The sequence below is a fragment of the Ascidiella aspersa genome, chromosome 7, assembly GCF_963924565.1.
Source record: "Ascidiella aspersa chromosome 7, kaAscAspe10.2, whole genome shotgun sequence".
NCBI lineage: Eukaryota > Metazoa > Chordata > Ascidiacea > Phlebobranchia > Ascidiidae > Ascidiella > Ascidiella aspersa.
The window spans coordinates 26,909,373-26,933,599 of NC_139453.1; the positions used below are offsets into that span (position 1 = coordinate 26,909,373).

Genomic DNA, 24,227 nt, shown 5'->3' on the forward strand with positions numbered 1-24,227 from the left:
TCTAACCATTATGCTCCAGAACCATTTTTGGTGATGTTCAAATACTTTGTTGTATAAGCAGGATATTTATTTTAACAGAAAATAAACATATAAAGAAGATGATAAGAATTAATTAATATTTTAAATATTAAAAGTATCCCCAAATGAAAATTAATGTAAAAGCTATATTCTTATGTTCAGATAGTCGTGTACGATTGATCAGTAAATTTAATTGAAAAAATGGTTTCGTAAGCATATATCCGTCAGGTGTCGTTCGCACGGGTCACGTGACGATATTCATTCCATGTTGAATAATGCATCATTATGCGTCATAAGCACCTTGACAATGGTGCCCAAGGCACCGTGTCCACTTTACATCCCGCAATATAACAGCGCCCTTTCAGTTGTGTGAAAAACGCGCAAGGCCGTAATTTGATTCTATTCGTATATAGTTTTCTTTCCAAAGTTTAAATGAGATGAGTGTTGTACCGGTAAGTTAGGTGAAGGAGCAATTGCTAGATTTTTTTGACCTGTTGTGCCAAGTGTTTTGCTAAAAGTGTATTAGACATTTTAAAAAGGGGTACTAGAAAAAGTACGAGAAAAGTACGAGAAAGGCTAAAATGTCAAAAAAAAATTGGACGCTTGACTAGAATCCTACCACAGCGTTCAAATAATTATTAAATCGACGCATATTATTTGAGTTAGGGTGTCGGTTAGTGTTTGGGTGAGGGTGGGTCAAATATACTTATTATGTAATAATATTGCTTAACTTACCAAAAGCCAAATGCTAACCCTCACCCTAACCCAAATAATGTTTGTTGTGGTAGGATTCTAGAAAAGCGCCAAAAATGTTTCAAGTCTAGCCTGTTTGGGCAAATTTTAATTTGTTTGTCATTGCAAAAAGGCATTTAGAAAGCTTGATAAACGTTGTCAAATAACTACAAAATTAGAAATGGCCAAATCGATGGAGTAAATCTGCATTTTCTTACAAAAATACGTTTCTGGCGATGACACAAGTGCTCATCGAAACGTATTTTTTTTTAATAATGTCGATTTACTCGACCTATCTGGGTTAGGCATTCATTTTCAAGCTGCATTACAGATCCATGCATAGTGTACCTAAAAATTAGAAATTCTAGCGAAAAGCCTAAAAAAACGTTTCTGATGATGATACAGGTGCGTATGGAAACGTTTTTTTCAACATAATGTCGATTTATTCGATCATATTTGGCTTTGACATCATTTAAATGCTACATTACATATATGTGCATAGTGTACCTAAAAATGAGAAATTCTAGGGAAAAGCTTCGTGTATTTTTAAAAGTCATTCGGGTTTTAGTGCAAGTTGTTGATTTGGCTTTCACAGAGCGTGGGAAAATCGCCGCGTGTAGATCATCTGATGAGATTGGGTTTAAAGAAGTCGATATAAAAAAATCGACTCGCGTTTTGTCGAATTTGCGTAATTGAGGGCGGCGCATAATCCGAGATAGTCATCGGTGAGCTGAAAAACGCTCTGCCGTGTCGGATTTTTTTGTTCTCACGGCAAATTTCCCAGGGAAGACTTACGCACCTGGAGTTTGCAAACAAGTAACGTCAGCCTAGTTACTAGGGCAGAACAGGAAACTGACAGTTTTGGTGTAAATTCAATTGCTGTTGTTGTTGTCAATTAGGGGGCGGTTAGAATATTGCAGTGTTGTAAACAAGGCATTTTAAAATGACTCAGACCCAGTTAAGTCATTTGTTAAATAACGTAAGTTAAGTCAAGTATTTTTGAATAAATAACAAGTCAAGTCCAAGTCCAAGTAATCAGTTGCGCAAGTCAAGTCTTTGAGTCCATGTCATTTTTTTGAATAAATAACAAGTCAAGTCCCAGTCAAGTCATAATTAGAGCAAGCCAACTTCAGGTCACGGCTCTTGTCAAAAAATATTAAAACTATTCCGATTATGAGCAATAACTGAACTAAAAAAATAAGAAAAACGCAACTTATAGCAAGCAAATTTTTTTCCTACCAAAAAACTAATAATCAGAAACAATAATCAAAAAACTGCTCAAAACCATTAAATTTGATCAATCTAATTTCTTCAGTGCTTTGTTTGGTAATTTGAATGACCTTACGGGTTTCAGCTTTATTTTTCTGTAGTTACGTACCAACATGAAACTAACTACTGCATTTCAATATAAAATAATGCGAATGTTATTCCAAAACAGCTCCTTTCGTAATAACATGAATGCGAAGTTGTGCAGGACATACAAGAAGCTTAGGCAACTTACACTCAGTGGAAAGTAGGACTTCATTTTATACAGATTTGTTGAGGAGTTTGGAACACAAAAATGTGTTTGACGAAAACTAGGCTTTCGATACTTTTCGCAAAAGTGAACCACGTTCTTAGATCAAATATGTTTAAATTGATGCAATATATTTGATAAATGCCCTTTGATAAAAGATGACAAAACTGCCTATCGTTTTTCAGTGCATCATAAATCTCCCCTTTTTTTGTAAAATGTCGAAATTGCCCTTTTTCTTGTTTGATCTGGGCGGCGAAAGCACCCTAACAGTAATTTCCAAGAGTAATGAACCAAAAGTAAGCCAAGGCACAACTCATCCATTTCAATTCGTTGCTATCAATCGTTGTCAGCCACCATTTCAAAGATAGTTTCGGCCTATCCACTTGGACGAACTACAACCAAAATCACGCTGCAAAGCAAAAGTTGATACGAAGAAATGTCAGCCCGACCTACAGTTACGTTGTTCTTATTAAAAGTTAGAGATTTACTTCGTGTTAGAGTTGCAGGTTCACTAAAGGATTCGCCCAGTGTTTGTTAACCGCGTACCTCGGCCCATTAGGTCCACAGAGCAATTTTTGGGAGATCACCAGCATCTAAAAAAAATGTTTTTTGTGGCGTTCTGTGACATTTTATCTGTAACCTGGGGCACAAGTTGTTGAGAGTTTATTGAAGCGGACACGACTTTTGAAAGTTTACGTATGGCAGGCTTAGTCATATGTAGAGGCCTAAAACTCCAGTACACCCTTCCCGTCTTTCTATATTAAACTGTTTAAATTTACCAAAAATAATTCTTAAAATGTGCGCATATTTTCAATATCGAATCTTTAAAGTTAAATTGCTATTTTCCTAAAATTGAACTTCAGCCTTTGAAGCGTCCACTTAGTTGTGTCTACGTAGGCCCTTAATGTAGGTCACGAGCGAACTCTAAACTACTTAACTTTATTCCGCCGCCGTTAATCGTTATCAGCAAGTCAATGTTTCAAGGCTGTTCGCTGTGACTACTACAACTTAAAGGCCCGACCGATCACCACGTGTTACGATACAACTTGCCCGGTTTTCTCTCTGAGATCATTAGGCCTTGGCTTTTTTACTTTTTGTTCCGAGATATCGTTTAATTTATTTTTAACTTTTTGGCGCCCCTTGAAGTTTTGACGGAGATACAGATATCTCACGTTGCCTTTCCTTTAACTCAGGGGTGTCCAACAAGCGGCACGTTTTGCATAAGTTTTTCCATTTGTATATCAGAAGGCACATAGGTACAATTTATGCAAAAATCTGTAGTAAGACTTCGGATAAAATTAATGCAGCCCTATACAATAGCGATACCTAAAACTCACTGCGCGACCGCCAGAAACTGATATGAAAACTTTTGCAACTCTTTTAGTTTCTGGAAAAAGTATTCAGTTTGCAAAGCTCCTAGTAGCAGTATTTCTCAACCGACGTGGCGTTATTTTACACATGACTTGACTGGAACTTGAGCTTAGGTCATTTTGAAATGACATGTTTGCAACATATTTTGGGTGCCGCAATTTATTTTAAATTGGTGCCGCGATTTATTCATCTTTTTTGTGGGTTCCGTGAGCCAGAAAACGTTGGGAACCACTTCTATGTACTATGCCAAATATTTTTGTGTGTAGCAGCCCGCTATGACCGCGCTGTTAAAACTATATAAAAAAGCTCGCCGCGACAGATTTACCGCATTAATAATTTACACCAGCCCTCGAGTCGCCGCCTAATGGCGTGATTAACTTATCGTCGTATGGTGGAGGCCTGTCAAGAGCTGCTTGCTAAAATACACCGGCCTTGGTTGGTTAGGCATTCCGTACAAATCGACGTGGCTTCTGATAAGAATTTTTAATTAATTTTAAAACTGGGGGTCGCACACAGTTTTCGTATAGCGAGGGTGTGTACCTACTAGCTCAGTGGTCCTGAACCTTGGAACTTACTCCTATAAGAATAAGTGTTTGCGAACTGAAACAGTGGAAATGATAATTGATAGAGGTTACGACATCTTGACTGTAATAGTTCGTACAAATGGTAATTGAAAAAAACTTGCAAAGTTAATGCGCTTGCGGGGTTACCGAAAAACACTCAAATAGGTCTCCGAATTCGGGGTTTGGAAATCACTAAATACTAGTATTAAACACCTAAACGACGGCAAAAATGCCTAACACCTGAAATTAAAACATGTTTATTTTTAAACGTATTGACAAACCGCCATATTTAGGTGTTTAAATTAGGTGTTTCTTTGAATAACAGTGTTATACCTGTGTCCTATACCCAAGGTGGAATGTTGCCATTAATATTTGATGCGTATTTCCTGTGGGCCGTGACCTGTCCTTGCTTGGTTAACGGCGCACAATTTATACTCTCATTTATGCGAAGCGCGCGAATTGCAATTACACGCTTCTGTTCGACTTTCGACTTTTCGCATTCTGAATTTTGCATTTTTTTCCCAGGAAGTGTAGTGGAAACTAAAAATCTTCTCCCTTTGCAGTGGAATTTGTCAACGTTTTATCACAAAACCGTGAAAAAAATCACTGAAAAAGTATTCAGTGTTTTTACACCCTGTTTTAGGCGTTCGATTAGCGCTCTGAATCAGTTAAATAATTTAGAATTTTGACTTTAAAAGTTGTAAGATGAATCAAGAATAAATAAAAAATGATTTTCATAAATATGTATTTCCCCGGCATTTTCTTCATATTTTTTTTTCGGCACTAGTCAATAAAACGTGCCTACCAGTCACGTTGTGTTATTGCTTTATGACATCACAGTCCCAACTACTCGAGCGTTAAGCGAGGTCGAGTGGCCGTGCAGCAGCGACCACGTGGCGACAGGCACCTGAAGGTCATCATCGGATGCCGCAAGGTCATACCGGCTGTTTGCGTTGCCTAATTAAGTAAACATTGAGTTCCCGGCTTATTTCTGGCGGTCGGCGGATTTTTTGTTTGACTTGCTGTTTGCCTGGACTCATTTCCGCATAATTTACAGCCCAACCTAATTGTACATGGCGCTACTGTGTTTGCACGGCGACTTATTGCATGTTTTTGCGGCTAAAGGTTTTGTAGGTGGCTTCTATTTTTTCCCTTAATTTGCCAGTTGGACCTAATATTCCTACATTCCTTAAACAGTAGTTGTGTGCAGTTATAGGTTAAATTAATCCGAAAAAATAAAAGTGTAAAGTGGGCCTATAAGTAGTTTAGTATCTTGTCCAGATTTTAAAAAGTTTAGGTCTCTTTAATTGTGCAAAGTCAACATGACTTATAAATGTGAAGTCAATTCTTGCTCGGCGAGTTAGCTAATGGGAGAAATTGTGATTTCTTATTTAATTGCCTGGTGTACCTATACTTGAAAATGCGCGCCTGATCAACTTAAATTTTTAACACTTGAAGAGTGAGGGCTATGTGGGTTATATAGTTAGTTAGTCCTTGTACAAAGCCTTGTATTTTAAGTTTTACTATAGATAACCCTCGTATATGCTCAGTTCTTCGAATCACTATAACCTTTTCTACACTAAGATTACGCTGGCATTTGACTGTAGAAATATCGTAATGTTTTATTGTCAATAGCTTTAATTATATGTTGTTTTACTGTAGATAACCTTGGCTTTTAACTGTAGAATATCGTGCTGCTCAGTTTATCGAGTTACTATAAACTTTTCGCTTCTATATGTATAGAGCCTTATATATTGAGTTTTATAGTAGTTTAGACATAATTTTGACATTGAGGTCATCTTAATGCTCAGTACTTTGATGGATAGAATTCACCTGGTTTTGTGAATAACTTTGTTGTCTCCTACTAAACCAATATCTTGTATTTACGCCAACAGCGAATGGTTAAATAGAAAATAGCAGTCGGAAAACTGACCAGACCGTTTTGGTTTTTGAAATCGATAAGTTTAATTCATTGACAAAATCACACCCGATCCATGTTGAACTGAGCCGAGGGTTTCATATTCCACCCGTTAACCGCTCCCGCCCTTTCTAAAATCGCTGACGCACAATTAAGTGGCCCTACTGTTTCGTCACAATTGATAGTGTGCGCGCGTCCGATTGTGACCGGTCGGTTTCCGCCATGACGTAATCAGTACTAACGATTTTGTGTATTTTGCGATTTCGCAATCGGCGAGCTTCTTTGAATTAAGCTGATCAAGGAATCTTACTAAGTTTGTAATGATCTAACTAATTTAAAACCCCGAAATCGTAATTCTATTTGTTTAGGTCAGTGCTTCTTAACATTAACTGTAATGATGGGCAATCGCGGGCCGGATATACAGTTTTTGCCGAACTTTAAAATCTCCGTAATGTTGGTTTTCACTGGTTCAGAAAAATGGTTGTTAATCTTTTAATTTTTGAAACACCTGAGAAAAACTCGTACATTTGCATTCCTTTAAAAAAAAAACAATAACCTGATAATGAGTTGCATAGTTAAAAAGGTCGAGTAGATCGACATCATCTCGACTTAGACGTTTCTATGCGAACTTTCATCATCTTCAGTTAATATAATCTTTCAGTTCGTATCAATGGTTCTGAATCAAGATAATGTCGATCTACTCGACCCTTTTTGGCTTTGCAATTCATTATCAAGCTACGTGACAGATACGTGCATACCCAATTAATAACGTACAATCTATGAATAAAACAACAACCAGAGAATGACCCAAATGTTTGCAAATATATATGAACATAAAATTGTTAGACAGTCAACAGCCTGATTCTACTTCTGCTATTCATACAGCATTTCATGCCATTGTTAAAATTAGCCACCCTACATGTTACGAATCGCTGTTTAGGATGTCAAAATTTGTAGAGATAATCATTTTTCTTAATAGAATTAACATTCGTGAGTTCATTGTGGCGTCACTGATTTGATTATTGGATTTGGAATAGTGACATTTTTTGGTTTTTGGGACTCTATTCCATTGTGTTCCAATAAGAACGATTTGCTCCTAATAACCGGATTATTATTATTACGAAACAATGGACGCATCGATCCGTATCTTCACAATATATCGATTGTTACGTCATTATCGATGATGGGAGCACTCTCTTACTGTTAATCACAATGAAATAGATTGAAAGTGATTAATATTCGTGGCAAAGTGCAAATATTTTGCATTTCTTCCTAAATAAGAGACGTATTATAAATTGTAATGCGCATCCTAAGTGTCCGAGAAAAATAATTAAAATATATTTTAACGTTTACTTTTTATTATGTGATTGCGATACACCAGTCAAAACAACTACAGAAAACGGGAGTGTTGTTTTACACACATGACGCAATGGCGGTAGTCCCGCCTTCACTCTCTCATTGTGACGAAACAGTGTTGACTCTGTGACGTAGCCAAGTGGATGGAAGGCGTTGTTTTTGACTGAAATAGGCCACTTGCAGCTTGCGGTCACGTGACTAGTTACCGCATAGCAACGCGTTACTGGAGAGCAAGCTAATCCAGTAGCTACTGCTAGCAGATACGCGTTACCGACAGTTAGCGTTGATGTTGTTCTGGAATGGAAATCCTATTTATAATTCTGTAAAGCGGGGGCGGTCTATCCTACAGTTCGATCTTACTGCAGATAATCACCATAATCAACCCTTTCCAACTATTTATGCTCTAGTTATCTAAACCTTCAAGTTTTACGGCGTCCTAGCGGCAAAATAGAACAAAAAATATATACGAAATCGATTGTATTTTCATGAGCAAAACCATATTATTAATAGTACTCTTCCTTCCAACTTTAAATGTTAGGAACATTACCAAACAGATTTATAATACAAACTGATTTTTGGATTCTGATTGGTGAAGTTTTCGAAGAAAGAACTTTGCAGTAAAATGAGTTCTAATGGTAAGATTATTTTTTCCTTTCTTTTCGTATGACAAATTTAGAGCAATATATATATAAAATGTGTATGTTCCAGCTGTTGGGAGGACAGACTTGACCTTGTTTCCGCCAATTACATTCGCAGAAGTGGAACAATATGCACAGGTCAAGTCGGGGTGCGAGAACACCCATAAGGCATATAATTTTTTTGCTGAGCCAGGGTATCTACATGATATGAAGTGTAAGTGGACCGAATGTTATATACGCAAACCATATTTTATTGCTTTACTACAAAACCTTTCACAGAATGGTTAGTTTATATTTTAAAGTAGGTTGCTTTTATAATTTGTTTAACATACAGGTTATAAGAACAGAAACATTTTAAATTATAAGTTGCTAATCACGTCCTACGAAATTGAAGTAGCCTAACAAGAAAATGATTTAATATGTTTATGTGTATGTTGCAGTGAGCTACACAGAAGAGGAGGCAACTGTATTTGCAAAATGTTACAGGTCAATGAAAAAAAATGAGCCACCGCATAACCTACAAGCGTCTGTAAAACACTTGTAACCAAATCGATGTCTGGAAAATGTTCATGTGTTGCTGGAATGAGTGGCTTTTGCAACCATGTTGTAGGTTTATTTTTTTACATGGCTCACTGTAAACAACTGAACTTAAACCATATGCCCGACAACCTTTCTTGTACCAGTTTGCAACAACAATGGAGTATTCCCAGGGGTAAAAAAGTCAAAAATAAGGAAGTACAAGACTTGCTTGTTAAGAAGCCACAAGCTGGAGCCAATTATTTAAAATTTATAAGCAGCACATTGTATTCACCATCATGTTCATATGGTACTTTCACCAAAAAACATTTCTGTGGTCTGCAGCCTGAACCACTCATAGCTTCCTTAGTTCCAGGGGTTAATGAGCTGTGTCAGATGCAGTTTGTTGCAACTAAGTTTGGAGCTGTTCCAAAAGGAAGCGTGCTCTCTTATCAGCAAAGTCTTTCCCAGGAGTATCTTATAACTGATTTCTCCTGCACTGGCTTTCCTCAACTTCCAATAGAATCTTCAGGGCAACGGTTCAGCAATAATTTTGTTTCGTGCTTGGACAAAGACAAGCATCAGTCATTTCAGTCACTTTATGTCAGCACAGAAGAAAGCCTAAAAATTCAGGATGATACGATTACTCAGGGAGACAGTTTCCTATGGCATTTGCAAAGAAAAAAAAGAATTACAGCCAGTAAATTTGGCCTTGTGGCAAAAAGGTTAAGTAATTTTGACAGCCTAAAAAAGCAACTAAATCCAGAAAAAAACATTTTAACTGCTGCAATGAAAAGAGGTATTGAATATGAAGTGAAAGCTGCTATGACATATGCTAAAAAATGTAAAAATGAAAAGGTAAACCTGTTTCCATCTGGTCTCATCATCCATCCAAAGGCTTGCTGGCTAGGCTGCAGCCCAGATAGGAAAGTTTATGACTTAGAAGCCATTCACACAGGAAATAATCCTTTTGGATTACTTGAAGTTAAGGTAGTTCAAGAAGGTAAAAGTAATTTTGAAAAAGTCAACTATTTAGAAAAGGTCACTGGTATGGATGCATTCCACCTAAAAAGAAACCATGTTTATTACTACCAGGTCCAATGTCAACTTGGCCTTACCGGTTTGGACTGGTGTGATTTTTTTACTTATATTAGTGAAGATGTGTATGTATGCGACCGAATTACTTTTGACCCAGAGTTCTTTCAACTTGCCAAAGATAAAGTCGATATGTTTTTCTTTGATTATTATTTGCAATAAATGTGTATGTTTTATTGCCATTGGTAATTAGTAAAATTCACAAACTGGTACAGATAAAACCAAAATAATAAATTTAACAACAACACAAACACATAAATATGTACAAAATAAAATTTATTTATTTTTTTATAATTAGGGGCCCTTGGAAATTTGTTAGAAGACATGCAACTGTATACATTTGATTAATAGAACCTAGCATAGAAAGGGGTACATCTGAATCAAAAAAATGATTTTCTTTTACTCTTCTGATTGCTCTTTCCACATGAATTCTTAGTTTAGCAATTGACTTTGTCACAAGGACATCCTGTGGTAAGAACTGAGATTTTCTCTCAAGAAATGGAGGAATATTAAGGGACACCCCTTTTTCACTTAATAAATCTGCAATTATGAACCCTTTGTCTGCCATTACTGAATCACCAGGTTCTAACAAACCTAAAACTCCACTGCATCTGGTAATTTCTTTGTCTGATATAGATCCTGTATATAAAGAGGACACAAATGAAATTGCTCCGTGCGGTGCAATTCCAATCAGGCCTTTCAAGGTGGTGGTTGACTTATATGATGAATACATTTGTGATTGCAATACTAATGATGATGGGGTCTGCACAAATATTTCAGTACAATCTAAAATTACTCTAGTGGATGGGTATAACCTACAAAACTCATCAGGCATTTTGCTTTTAACATATTTCCTTGAGGGCCAAATGGGCTGACTTCCTAAAAGAAAGTATAGGTAATTTGCCCAGGTTGTAATTTTTCTACTCACAGTCGACATATGTATCTGAAAGCGGTCAGCCAGATCTTGCTCGAGTAACCCCAGCCTTAAACGAATAATAAACATAAAAAATTCATCTATTAATTGCATATGTCTGGACCCTGGTCTACTTTCCCTCTCACCGGAAGCATAACAGTACCTCATGTATTCTGCACTGGGTCTTGCAATCTCAAACAAAGATTTTATATGCAAATAACTTGGAAAACCAGTGTAAAACTTAATGCTGTCATTATCTGTGGAAAATCTTTCCAAACCAAATTTATGTAATGCTAATTGCTCAGCAGCAGACCTTTTAAGTTGATTGATTTCTTCAATTAACATTGCCCTAATTTTTTCAGATTCTAACTCAACATCCAATTTTTCTTTTCTATATTTTTCCAATTCATTTTTTGCTGCATTTAATTTTTCCTCCAAACTTTCAATTTTATCTGACAGCTGACTTTGGCTTTTATCTTCCTCTGGGCATTTAATATCCTCGTACTCATGTACATCATCACTATAAAAAGTAAAAAAGCCTTAAATTTTACTATATCTTTCTCCTGATGTTTTCTAAATTTAAGTAATAAGCATATAAAATATATAGATATGCTTGATAGAACTGCAAAATGCAATAAGGAAATCTTAGTATTTATAATTTTCTGTTACAAAAATAAGTTTCATATATATATATATAATATAGGCCTACCTGTTATTCGTTCGCAAAATTTTTCTTCGAGCTTTATGCTCTTGAGACCAATCAAACACTGATGGCACAGCACCTTTCTTTAGAATTTGGCGGCCAGCCTTATCAGGCGGCCTATAATCTTCCAAAGTAAAATGCTGAGAGCAGACCCGAGTGCTTGTTGTTATCTACACAAAAATCCAAAAATAAGTAGGCTTATTAAGAAGATACAAGAATTAGTTCAATCAACTAAACATACCTTAAACAATGGACCTTCATCTCTTCTGATTTTTACAACCCATTGCGCTCTCAATTTTTTTTCGCTTTCCCTCCCAGGTAAACGATGAAAGTGCAATGAGGAATTATATCGAGAATCCCCATTGCATCTTGGGACACAGCAATGGTAGCAGCTAGAATGATGTTGCTTATTTGAAGAGCCTTCTTGGAGCCCTTCACTTTGACTTAGAGCTAGGATTTTGTAAATAAGACAACATTAATCAAACACTACAAATAGCATAATTTTCTTAAAAAAGCAAGGGCTATATATAAATATACAATCACGTACATAATATGTTTAACTGAACAATTTTTTTTATAAGCTCTTACATTCAAAAACAAAGAAAATATATACCAAACTTACCACTGAAATTCGCCATTACAATTGGATGTTGTAGTTTCTTCTAAAATCCTATATATTTACTACTCATAAAAACAAACAAACAACTTCTGAAAACTAAAAGGAATGATGTACCTGTGAAAGGTAAATAAATCACCATCTTCGTTTGAAAAACTGTTTTAACCATCAACTGAATGCTAACTGTCGGTAACGCGTATCTGCTAGCAGGAGCTACTGGATTAGCTTGCTCTCCAGTAACGCGTTGCTATGCGGTAACTAGTCACGTGACCGCAAGCTGCAAGTGGCCTATTCCATTACAGTAATTGGCTTTCGAGCCTGGCAATTTGTAAGAAGGGCCTCGTCTGGTTTGTTTCTATGCTTCCACAGTGGAGAGTAATTAAAAGCCACGGAGAAGCGAACACGTTGTGCTTTCGCCAAGCCTTTTGTGAGTGATTGGATATGTCAGTGATCAGTCGCTATTCTATACGAGTTTAGTTTAATTTTGAGCTGGATTCTGTAAGTTTTGTTGAAGTTGAGTTAACGATATCAGTCTTTCAAGGTCATGGTTGAAGTTTGTTAGTAGTGTTTGTTTGGTCAAGTTGAGTTAACGATATTAGTCTAAAGGTCAAGGTTGCTTTTTGGGAATAAAACGAATGCTTTATGTTTGTATCGGTTTTATGCGGTTTGTTGTTGCAAAAAAGAGCTTTACACACTATTAAAATTTGAACAAATCAGACTTTTTCAAATTTGAAAACAATCATAAACAAGGAACAATTTTTAGCTGCTTGGGGAAGTAAAGAATCTCCCACAGATAATAAAATGTAAAAAGAAAATGTTTCGCTTTCGTATCAGATGATCTTCAGACTGTTATTAAAACCATTCGAATTAATAAAAATGAATGATTCGAATTCAGAAACTGATAATACCTATTTATAAGGCGAAATATATATTTCTGTAAACTTTTAAGAAATGCTTTTATGTTTTATACCTGTTTTTACAAATAATCTTAAGCTTAGAGGAACAACTTTAGTATTTTTCTGTTGCTTATAAGAAACTTACAACGTCATTTATGTAACCCCACGAGCACAAAAAGTAAAAAAATGTGTTAAAACCTACTTCGGTATGTGTGTAATTCCCAGTAGACCAAAGGTAGTAAACTAAGTTAATTTGTGGCTTGGTCTCATGGGAGTGGTTTGCTTTCGTTTGGTTTCTGGTGGGAGGTATTAGTTTAATATTCAGGATAAATTGCCCTTCGTTACTCCTTACATTATGTTGTTGTCGCAAAACTGATTAAAAAACACTGTTTTATTACGAAAACCCTGCATTTTTTCCTTGACCGTTTTGAGAAACGACTAACGAAGCAAAGTCAATCTATATAATCCGTTTTTGCAATAGAAATAGGTACATGTTTAAATTTGCGAAGCTTAGAGTCGACTAAAATGAATAAGTATGCTGTTGCTACCAGTTGGCTTTGTGTGTCAGTCCCTGACGAAGGCTTGCCGAATAGTAAGCCGAAACGTTGGTAGAAAGTAATATATATTGCCAGAGGAACCTGTTTTAAATAAAAATAAAATGAATAAGATTGATCACAAAGTAAAAAATGTTGTGTCAAAAATAGGAATTATAATTGCCTTCCATATCAGGGGGGGGGGGGTATTAGTTTATTATTAGGGATAAATTAAGCCTTTTTATTTCTAACGGTTCCGTTGTTGTCGCAAAAATGGTTGAAAATCACTGATCTATTAAAAAAACACCGATTCTTGACCGTTTTGAGAAACGCCTAACGAAGCAAAGTCAATCGATATAATCCGTTCTTTTGCAATAGAAATCGGTACATTTTTAGACCAGAAGGAAATTATCAAAATTGGGCACGAATTAAAAAAGGCGGTGTCAAAAAGGGGATTATAATTGCCTTCCAACCACCTGAATTAAGAGTAGGATTTCGAAAGCTAAGCTAAAAAATTTCCAGGAACGTCTTTGTGTGTAGGCATGGTGCCAGGCAGGAGGTGTTAGGTTTTTATTCAGAAACGCTCACGCTTCGTTATTTATTGCCGTCATGTTGCTGACCCGTTTAGCCCGTTTGAGAAATACGCTAGAAATGAGTTTTTGGGGGGTCAATACGATTTAGGCACACTTGTTATTTTTCTGCTCTATATTTATAACTAAATTGTTAGGCTAAGAGAAAGCGAAACAATAGGCGAGATTAAAAACGGAATATATTAAATATATTAAATCACCTGGGCTTTGTACGATTTTGAATAGTGAAAATAAAAGTTTAAACTTTGTATTAGTTCCACGCGAGAGACGCTAGTGTTCATGTAATCTCAAGTGACAGGTTAAGTTAGTAATATTAAAAAAACTGTTTTCGAGCGTAATGGTTGAAGGTTGTAGTAAGACGTAGTAAGAATATCAAAGCACATACAGAAGTAGGTATCGTTGTGAACGTTTACAATATCTCTTAACTCATTTTGGATGCAGAAAGTGAATCAAGAGACATTCGAAACGTTCAAAATGATAACATACTTCTGTATGTCAGAATACTCTAGCAAAGCTAGTAATTTAAGTCAGACACTTTTTATAGATGTTAAATATATATGTATAAATGTATATATATTAATTTGATAAATGTATATATATTAATTTGACCTGTTTCGTTACTTCGTTTGGCTGTCAAATTGTAGAGCCGCAGCTCAGTTGACCAACGCGTTGTTCATGCAGAATGCTCGAAGCGCCAATGAAGTAGTTTGCCGGTGAAAGTCACGTTCAAGTCCCTTACCCCCTTTGTACTCCTTAATAACAACGTGGTGGCCCAACGGAACTCTTTGCTGGCAAATTCCGAGGCCCGCATAGTTCATTACGTTGGCCGTTACGAGAGCGAAGTTTTGCTGACGAAACTTTTTACGCCTTTGTTTATCTAAAGCGGTCGTTCTTAACCTGTAGTGCGCGTACCATTAGTATAAGGCGGGGACTTATTGTGTGGCACGAAAGCAGCATCTCGCAAGTGTATTATAAATTGTATTCTACCTTTGCCACACTGCGATAACCGATAAATAGGAGTATTCGGTTAGCGCTATTAGCTAGTTTTTGATTACTGTTTTGGGGTAATCACAATAAATTGTTAGCATTATGTGTTGTTCTGAAACCAGGTTGTACGTAGCGATGATTGAAAAGATGGTACGCTGTTAGAAAATGTTGAGAACCACAAATCTTAAACAGTTTTTGAATGTTTATGTGGCACTCTGTTAGGACCGATAAATTTCCAGAACTTTTGCTGTAGTCTTTTAGTAAAAAAACTTTTTTTTAAATTCTTCACGCTGTTTGGGCAGCTTCCATCAGACGCGTTATCGTTATTGATCTAAGTTTAAAAGACAGCGATGTACCGATAAGCAAAATAGATTAACATCTCAAACTTTAGGTTGCTTAGAATTATTAATAAGCTTTGCCATTTTCTTATTCCTTATAATATATTTACTTGAACCCAAGGCGATTTACCCCCAATTTGTGTGATTCTAAAAATATTTTTCAATTGTGTTCAACGTCGTAAGAATACCAAAGCCCATAGAGAAGTAACATGTTGAAAATGAATAAAGGGATCCTTAAAACGTTCAAATTGATACCTACTTCTTATGGGCTTTGATAATTAATCTTGCTACGTTTTACTACAACCTCCGACCATTATGCTCCAAAATTGTATTCAAGAAATACACCTTAATATTACAAAAAACTGTGTAATATAGTCAACTGGCTCAGTAAATATAATTTTTTTATTAAAAATCCTAAATAATAGATGTTTTTTTAACATTTTACCCTTGTTTACTCCAAAAATAAAGTTGTTTTGCCACATACCGCACTCCTTATCTACACTTCGATCGGAATTTCAACGTCAAGCGTAAAATTCGAAAAAAAACTCGACCGGTAAACAACCGCGTTTACTGCGGGGGCCAAAAACAAACGGCACACCTACTCCAAAATAACCCGTATGGACCTGTTGAACTTGTTAATTATTCAAGGTTTACGAGTTCTTCTTTCGCACGTCACAATACCCCATAGTGTGACGTTACCGGATCGCGCGTTATCGTCTGGCGTGCTTCGTTAAATATTGACACGATCCCCCCAGTGTGCACACAGCCCGTATAACGGACGCCGTTTATATGGGATCAGAACCGTGGCAAACGCTCTATTATGTGAGCTCCGCCAGTTGATAGTTGATAAGCGCGACCTGGGTTGCCCCAGCATTACCTTGTAAGGTGCGCCGTGTGTAGAAGGCTTGTTTGCAATAGTGGACAGCTAGTCGTGTACGAAATACCTTAGTTGTGTTTCAGTTATGGCAGGACGGTTTTGCGTGTTATGAAAACGTTACGCTCGAAAAAAATATTTCAAGATTTACTTTTTATTACGTGATTGCGATACACCAGTCAAAACAGCTTCAGGAGACAGGAGTGTTGATTTACTCACTGTGTTAGTCACAGCTAGTCGTGTACTAAATAATAAAGGTTTGTCTCAATGTATTTCAGGACGTTTTTTACGTTTTTGTAGAAGTTTTTAGTTTGATCGGTTGTTTGACGTGTATGTACGCGGTGCCTGTTAACAGCCGTACACTTTTCTTCCGGTGTTTGGTCATAACCAGAGTCTATTAATTTTACCGTTTTTATGTGCTGGTGTTGTTAAAATATTCTCAGTGAATTATAGCAGATCAGATTTTGACACATTTTTGTTTGTAATTAAACCCCTTCCCATTATTTTATATTATAAAGCCCGAGATTTATTTTTTTCCGTTTTTTTTTTAAATCTGAATAATGAAAGCTAAAAGGCGAAACGTGGCGGTTTTTACCAGAGTAACCGGAATAGGTTTCGTTCGTCCTTAATCCGGTCAATCGACGAAAATAATTGTGTGGGACGCTTTCGGGTAGAAACAGCAACTCGTTCCCTTATCGATTATTATGTTTTATTTTGTTCACCCTTAACACCATTGTAAATATTGGGCACGCGGTTCGGAAAATCATTTTTCATTTTATTGTCTGATATCAATCGATCCGGAATCTATTTTTAGTAACGTTTTTCCTCATTTTGTACAGCAGGTTTCAGTTGAGTTGCACGTGGAACAGCCACAAAATCCTGTACGTTAGTAGTTAGTGTTAAAAGGTTTTGGCGGGATACCCTTATTTTCGGAAGGTAAAATAACAATTGTTTGCTATGTGCGGTATATTGCTGTTTTCAATAATATGTTTAAATAAAAAGTTTGAGATGATCCCTTGGGTTATAGACACGCTCACAAAAGTGAACTGACAGGTTATGATTATTTTAGTCTACCTTTACAGGAGATTTATAGGATGTGTAATAGCGGTCTGCTAATGTACAGATATAGAACAGCTGTTTTAGTATCTTTAGTAACAGTAACCTAACACTATAAATATTTTACTAAGGTAGGGTACATTGAAACCGGTCTGCCAAATACTATATGAAAGTCAAACAGGTATAAGCAGCGTACTACAACTGCAGCGCCGACTGTTGAACAACGTTAATCATACACCAGCTATTGATTGTTTTCCGTAACTCCCGAGTCTATTGTCAGGTTGGAAAACAAGTACAAGGGTCGTGTTAGTTCGTTGTGTGGAAATTTCGTCCGAAACCCAGACAGCTAACGAACGTATGTAGCTGATACGAGACGGTAATAACAGTTTACGATTTCCTCGCCCCCTCTCGCACAATTGAGCACTTTTATCGCGACTAAAGGGCGGAAATTTCGCTTGGTACATGGATCATGGAAAATCCTATAGTCACTTCACGCGCGCTAGGTTCAGAAAGGGATTACTGCCGCTTGTAACTGTGGTACTGAAGGTCTTAACCTCTAGACGATTTTTTGCAGCGATATTTGTTGGAGAGCTATGAATATTGTTAACGCTGCGATAACAAATAAACAGTTTTTTCAATTATAGTCATACTCGTTTTCGTAGCAGCAGCAGTGATTAACACGCTAAAACCAGCTGTAAATTGTTTTGTATTCTATAAAATATACAGCCTGTTGTCACGGCCATAAATTGTTTCTGGTTATGTCCAGGTTTTGTTGAAAATATTTCGCTATTAGTTGCTATTATTAAACTTTACATAAGGCACAAATAATTAGATTTCTGTTAGGTCAGTGTAGCTCAACCAATGGTTCGCGACCCAAAGGACGCCGTTTGATTTAGTTGGGTCGCCGACGATAAGCGTTGTTAAAAATAATTTTGGATTGTTTGCCATCATTATTTGACTATAAAGTTACAAGAAAATTAGTTTTCATCAGGTAATTCCAGCTGGGAAATCACACAGAACCAAGATTACGATGATTACTGTGTTTTGACTCATATTTTTTTTTCTAGGATTATGCCACCGTTATTATGTAACTATAAATAGGACAACCAGCATGTAATTTCTGGCGAGACACAGCGATCCAGCCTAACAACTACTGGTGTTTGCCAAACAAGGCGGTTAATCTCGACGTGACACAAGAACCTGAAAATCGTGACGCTAACGAGTTTGCCGATCGTTTCGCCTTGTATTAATTACGCATTGCCTTGTTGACTTTGCCGTAACTTGCCACATTGTTATCTGCCTCGGCAGACACATGAGCTTCTCAGCTTAATTTGATTTCGACAAAGTGGACTAACACTCGTGACAGGCGATAGATTAGCGGGTGCAATTGTACGTAGAACTGCTAGCGGCTAAGGCTGGAGAATTTTTGTTTCATGAGCACTTAACGGTGCCTAATGAATCGCTTTTCATAAGTCTGATAAATGTTTACGCATTAGTGGTCGATTTGCACAATGGTTTAGGCCGCATACTGCCTATTTGGATATTTGCTCAAGTTCTTTAAACTAACCAGTTCAGAATTGAACAGAAGACGAATTAGCAAATCTAATATTTACCAGGCAAGGTATTCTTCTGGAACAATGATGTACTGTTTCAGTACAATGGCCTTCGTTCTTTTTCACCCGGTGCTAATTCAAATATGTCTCGATGAGAAACTCAAACATGCTTTTGCAAATGTTGCAACAGGTCTGCTTGTTGCGTAATAATGTTTCTGTTCCCGTGATGACGACATAATCGTTGTTTGTCTTTCGAGAAGCCGTATTTTTAAATGATGCGGTTTCGGCGCGATCGCCCTTTCAAAACAACTAGTTTTGGAGAAAGGATATTGAAGGGGAGTTTTAGGTTTATATGGCACAAAATTCAATAAGGTTAAAACTATTTTTAATTCTAATTTAAGCTTGGCCATCTGTTTTCGAAATTTAAAAATAACACCATTTTCAGTACATTTTTTACTTGTTTTTAAACCAATCTTCGCCGTTAGTCAAAAGTTGCTCAAAATGTATTTCTTTATTTGTGAAGCATTTTTGAACGCGCCAAAATTAATAGAATATAAAATTCAGTTTCTTTATCTTGCAATCTAAATCAAAAAAATACGTAAAAACTTTGGTTTCGCACTGAAAAAGTCGTCATTGTAACCTTTAATGTTGTGTTTTGTTGTCAAGATTTACAAAACGCTTCGCAAAAGCTACATTCAACAGTTAGAGTAAAACATTCGGTTGTCATGCAGAAAAATCCCTGCTATTCAGGGTTTTCAGACCGTAAAAAGCAACCTGTCTGACCCGTTGCCAGCCTGTTTTTCCAAGCACGACACCAGCTCGGTTCGCCTTATATTAAAACGCACTCTTTCGCCAAATCACTTGTTCCACACCTCGCCCAGTTCGCCAGGTTGCTTTTCCATTGTCGCTTTCCATTGTTGCGTGTCAATCGACGAGTTTAAATGTACACGGAAGAGTGCTAGTCGCGTATGCGCGCTCGTAATTGAATTGAGAAAGTGCCCTCGGCCTGTTTTTCGTCGCCTAAGCCCAAAGTCAAGTGGATTTTGCCAGCGTTGTGTCTCTTCGCGTGCCCGTGTTTTTAGAGAAGGATATTGGAGTGAGGCGGGCGGTCTAGGTCCGGGTTCATGCCACAACCACACTGCTGCTACTTCTGCTGGTGGTTTATTTAGTCTCGTGCCAACTGTGAATTCGTCAGGGTTAACTCAGTGTTGTGCAGGTTGAATTGCGAGGACTAATATATTCAAAAGGTTCAACTTTAGTGACAGCTGGAAAATTCTTAGAAGGGCTATAATTTATTAACCAGATTTACACTAATAGCCATAATTGCTTTAACCAATTTATTATTCACTACTGGCGGTGTAGATTTTGGAAAACAGCTGCAGTTACAGTAGTATGGTTTTAAGATATCCTTTGGTAAAACATTAAAATTAAGTAAAAAATTAAAATTATGCCTTGTAAATTTGCGTTGATATAGGTGTGTCGCTAGTGGTCAAAATACTTTCGTTTAAGATGTAAGCTTTGGAAAGGCAAATTACAGTTTCGCGTGTCCTAGTTTACAGTTCACCTGTCATACAGTAATCTCTGTTGTTCAAGTTACGACAAAAACAATGTATTGGAAGACACAGACTCCTACTAGGCAACGCAGTACATGCTTGTCGACATCAATATTTCAACAACTGCCAAATTTTACTCGCTGTTTTCGCTCTGCCATAAGCAATTGCTTTCTACTCGTGTGCTCGTGTCTTTCCAAGCTGTAGCAGGATTAAGACCGTAACGACCGGCCGATTGGATTTATGGATTTCAATCGGTCGCCGTCGTCTTTGATATGTGAATCAGAAATGAGTCGATCAGCTTTACGCCGATCAAATGTCTCAGGATATAGTTATCGCCAGACCTCAGCTTGATTTGATGCTGTTTAACGAAAGGAGAAACATGTTTTGGGGTATAACGTTTAGCTAATGATAGTCCTGAACGTCAAGTAGTTGTCAGGAAAATACAAGTTCTTGGATAGGTTTGCTCTCTTAGATTGGAAATGTTATTACTTACTAATAAATGCTTGCTCACATTATATGTACTGTGCTATCCATGGTGGTTTTCCCATTGTGGAGTCCACGCCTTCAATTCAAACGCTACGTTGAAGGTCAGGTTAGAATTTTATAAAGTTGCAGTAAAGGAGTCCAAGTCAAGTCATTTGCCCAAAATACTTAAGTCAAGTAAAGTCCTTTTTCCAAAACCACTTATTTACTTGAAAACAGTGACTTAAGTGCATTTAAGCCAAGTCATTGACGTAAGTCATTACATCAGTGGCTTTAAATGCGCACAAAAGAGACAAACAATATGACAATTTTATGGAACATCTCGGGTTCAAAGCCCCAACTTCACGATTCCGTGGTGAATTTTCGTTACGCGCTGACAGTTCCCAGGCAAAAACAGCACCCCGTACCGAGCGCGTAATCGAAAACACCCTCGTCGAGCACCAAAGGGTCCCGAACAATGGCTACCGATTTGCAGCAGAGTGTAGGGTTCCCCATTGCAGCGGGCCTTTCCCACGGCGCTCTGGCCATTCCAAATGGCGGCACGCTTAGTCCCAAGACGCCGGCGAGTTTTTTCTGTCTTGTGCACTTTCATCGCGCGCCTTTTATAAACATGTCGCCCGTTTACGAATGCGTCGCCTTTTGTTGGTATAGGGCCCGCGTGTAAACAATGACCAGGTAGACGCCCGGCGATTTATATTGCACGTGTTGGCTCTTGTGTTTGTCTTGCCGGGTCACCGCGGGTTCTTGTTATTGTTGTTATGTGCTGGTTTAGGTGCTACGAGTAAGCCTACTATTTTTCAACGGCCGATCAGGGTTTTTAGTGAAGGCTTCGTTTGGATAGTGCTAGCCACGCTCCGTACTGTTTGTCGAGGTTTAGAAAATGTTTTTTGGTGTTGTCTGTGTTCTGTCAGATTGTGTGGATTCATCTTTTGACAGGACGCTAAGTTAGCATTCTGGTAAAGTGTAATTACTTTGTATCGTTTGTACAGTTGTAGGGGGCCGTCAGTTTTCTTTGCAGAGAGTTAACCCATTCCTATGAACGTTTAGTAGCAGATTGAGTAGTTAGTTTTGAGAAATATTGATGTAAATGTCCTCCATATACGTATGGAGTGCGTCGTTATCACGCGTATAATCAGCGTTTAATATACTGCATCGTAAATTTGGTCAATCTTACTATATTGCGGAAATACGTCCTGATGAATATATAACTACTGAGCAATGGTTCACCTAATTCCACCCAAATCTAGGCAAATACTTCTGTCAAGGGTTATAACCCTCCCTAACTCAAATATCTTATCGTCAGGTTTCGTGAAATAAAGGTTGCCCTTCAGACAACTTAAGTCCATAAATTCCAATTAGTATCCGCCCTAGACCTGTTGGCGCCCGCGTTTAAACGCAGCTCCAAGTATTAGGTGACACAACTTTCGAAAAGTTTTGGCAGATGTGTTTTAATTTCAGATATTGTAGTATTACCTTACCACAGCAGAACCGCTTCAGTCAAATTTTGTCTTTTTAGCTAACATTCAGCCGAACACAAATATCGGATTATTGGGACCAAAAAGATGTCTGTGGGGATACTTAAAGCCCCTAAATTTTAGTTAGCGTGCCTTTGGCAGAAGTCTAAAAGTTTTAACTTAAGGTAGCAAAGAAATCCCAACAGGTCGGTAAATCCAGACTTTTGGCGAAATGATCAGTTGGCGTAAGTTTACTTAAATGTTTCCGTGAGTTAGTGTTGATCCCACAGCGAACGCTCGTTTATATTCTTACCGTGCGAAAATAAAAAGTGCATAAAACCAGTAACTATAAGCAAGGAATATTCGCCCTTAAAACCGCGCGAAACGCCGTATTTTTCCACGGACACCTGATGCTATTTGTTGCCATGCAATCAGACTTTTATCCAAAAAGTAATATAAAAGCAATGGCTCGTATTCTTTCTTACCGTGCGAAAGTAAAGTGCAAAAGCCCAATAACTATAGTTTATATTCGCTTATAGCACCGCGCAAAACGCGTATTTTGCCGGTTGGACACCTGCTGTTACTGAAGCAGAAATCAGACTTTTAGCAACAAAAAAGAATAATAATAAGCGAAGGCTCGTTTCATTCGCACCGTGCAAAAATAAAAAAGTGCGAAAATCCAATAACTATAAGCAGTGAATATTCGCCGTTAAAACCGCGCGAAACGCCGCTATTTTGCCGGTTGGACACCTGCTGTTATTTAATCAGCAATCAGATAAAAAAAATAATTTTAAAAGAGAAGGCTCGTTTTCACTCGGTAAAGTGCGAAAACCCAATTAACTATAGCGGTGAATATTCGCTCTTATGACCAGCGAAACGCCGTATTTTGCGGGGCGAACACCTGCTGATTTCTTGCCGGGCAAGGTCATCGCTTTCGGCTGCTGTGCGGCAATTACTAGTCGAAAGGTGCCAATCAGCCTCACTGCGTTGTTGTCAGCTCCCAGCACGCCAAAACAAACACGGGCGGCTTTGTTTGGGCGAAATGAAACTGTCGAAACTGCTCCTTGCATCGCAATTAGCTCGGCTCCGGGCTCGAGATTATGCGCCCTTTTACGTTTTCTCACTGCTTTTACGCGCCCACCGCTTACAGGTAGCTTGCTGGGAAAAAGTGATTGTTTAAAGGCTATTGTCCCTGCCTTGTTTTTTTTATATAGATTGAGAAGTGTTTTTTTTTTGTGGTTTGAGAACGGCATACGGTTATCAGTTGTAAGGAAATTTAACGTCAAGGCCTTCCGAAGAATATTTTGTTGCCAAGTATAAAGTTAAGCTAGTATTGGAGTGACTTTACGCAAATGCACACATTGTTTGGGGTCTATGGACGACTCAAGGTTAGAAAAGTTTCCCTCTGTTGTTTTGGACGCTATTCGTTTTGCAATGTTTTTCCTATTGAGTGAAACATGTTGTTCAATTGACACACGATGAGTTAGTAGTTCCAGCAAGCCGGTAAATTTACTTACAGAACATTGGACGATTTTTTCTTTTTTTTAAATGTGAAGATTTAGGCTAGAGCCACTTATAATAGTAGCTGACCCCAGTTTCAAATACGCACATGTTTATCTACGGCTTAAGATCAGGAAAAAGTCAGGCTTCCGAATTGAACGCTATACCGCTTTTACGGGGAGTAACAAACAGGTGACTTAAGTTATGGTTCGTTGCAAGAACTTAGTAGTCCAGGTATTTGTTATTTATCAAAAAGGGTAACAGTAAATATACTGTTGCTGCCAGGTATTGTTTCAATTGCAAAATTTTTCTTCTGGCAACATTTTTTTGTTTAAGTACCAACGTTTCGACCAACAAAATTTCTCTAATATATATATATATATATATCTATGTATTTTTCGCCAATAGTTGCAATACTATTGCCCGAATAGGTACTCGAAACGTTAATACTGTAA

The 24,227-nt window shown here is 37.5% G+C and overlaps 2 protein-coding genes and 1 pseudogene across 3 annotated transcripts in view; 2 read left to right on the forward strand and 1 right to left on the reverse strand.

Moving 5' to 3' along the window:
• The window catches only part of LOC146138737 (uncharacterized), a 54,960-nt gene that overhangs the window by 8,524 nt on the left and 22,209 nt on the right, over positions 1-24,227 (forward strand). The window lies entirely within an intron of this gene.
• On the forward strand, positions 8,097-9,885 carry LOC146138738 (uncharacterized; annotated as a pseudogene).
• Positions 10,318-11,977, reverse strand: LOC146138739 (uncharacterized). The gene is made up of 5 exons (XM_083393724.1): positions 11,962-11,977; positions 11,581-11,789; positions 11,346-11,509; positions 10,652-10,949; positions 10,318-10,362 (listed from the first exon to the last, which is right to left on the reverse strand). Exons 1-5 carry the CDS (start codon positions 11,975-11,977, stop codon positions 10,318-10,320), a joined length of 732 nt encoding a protein of 243 aa, XP_083249850.1.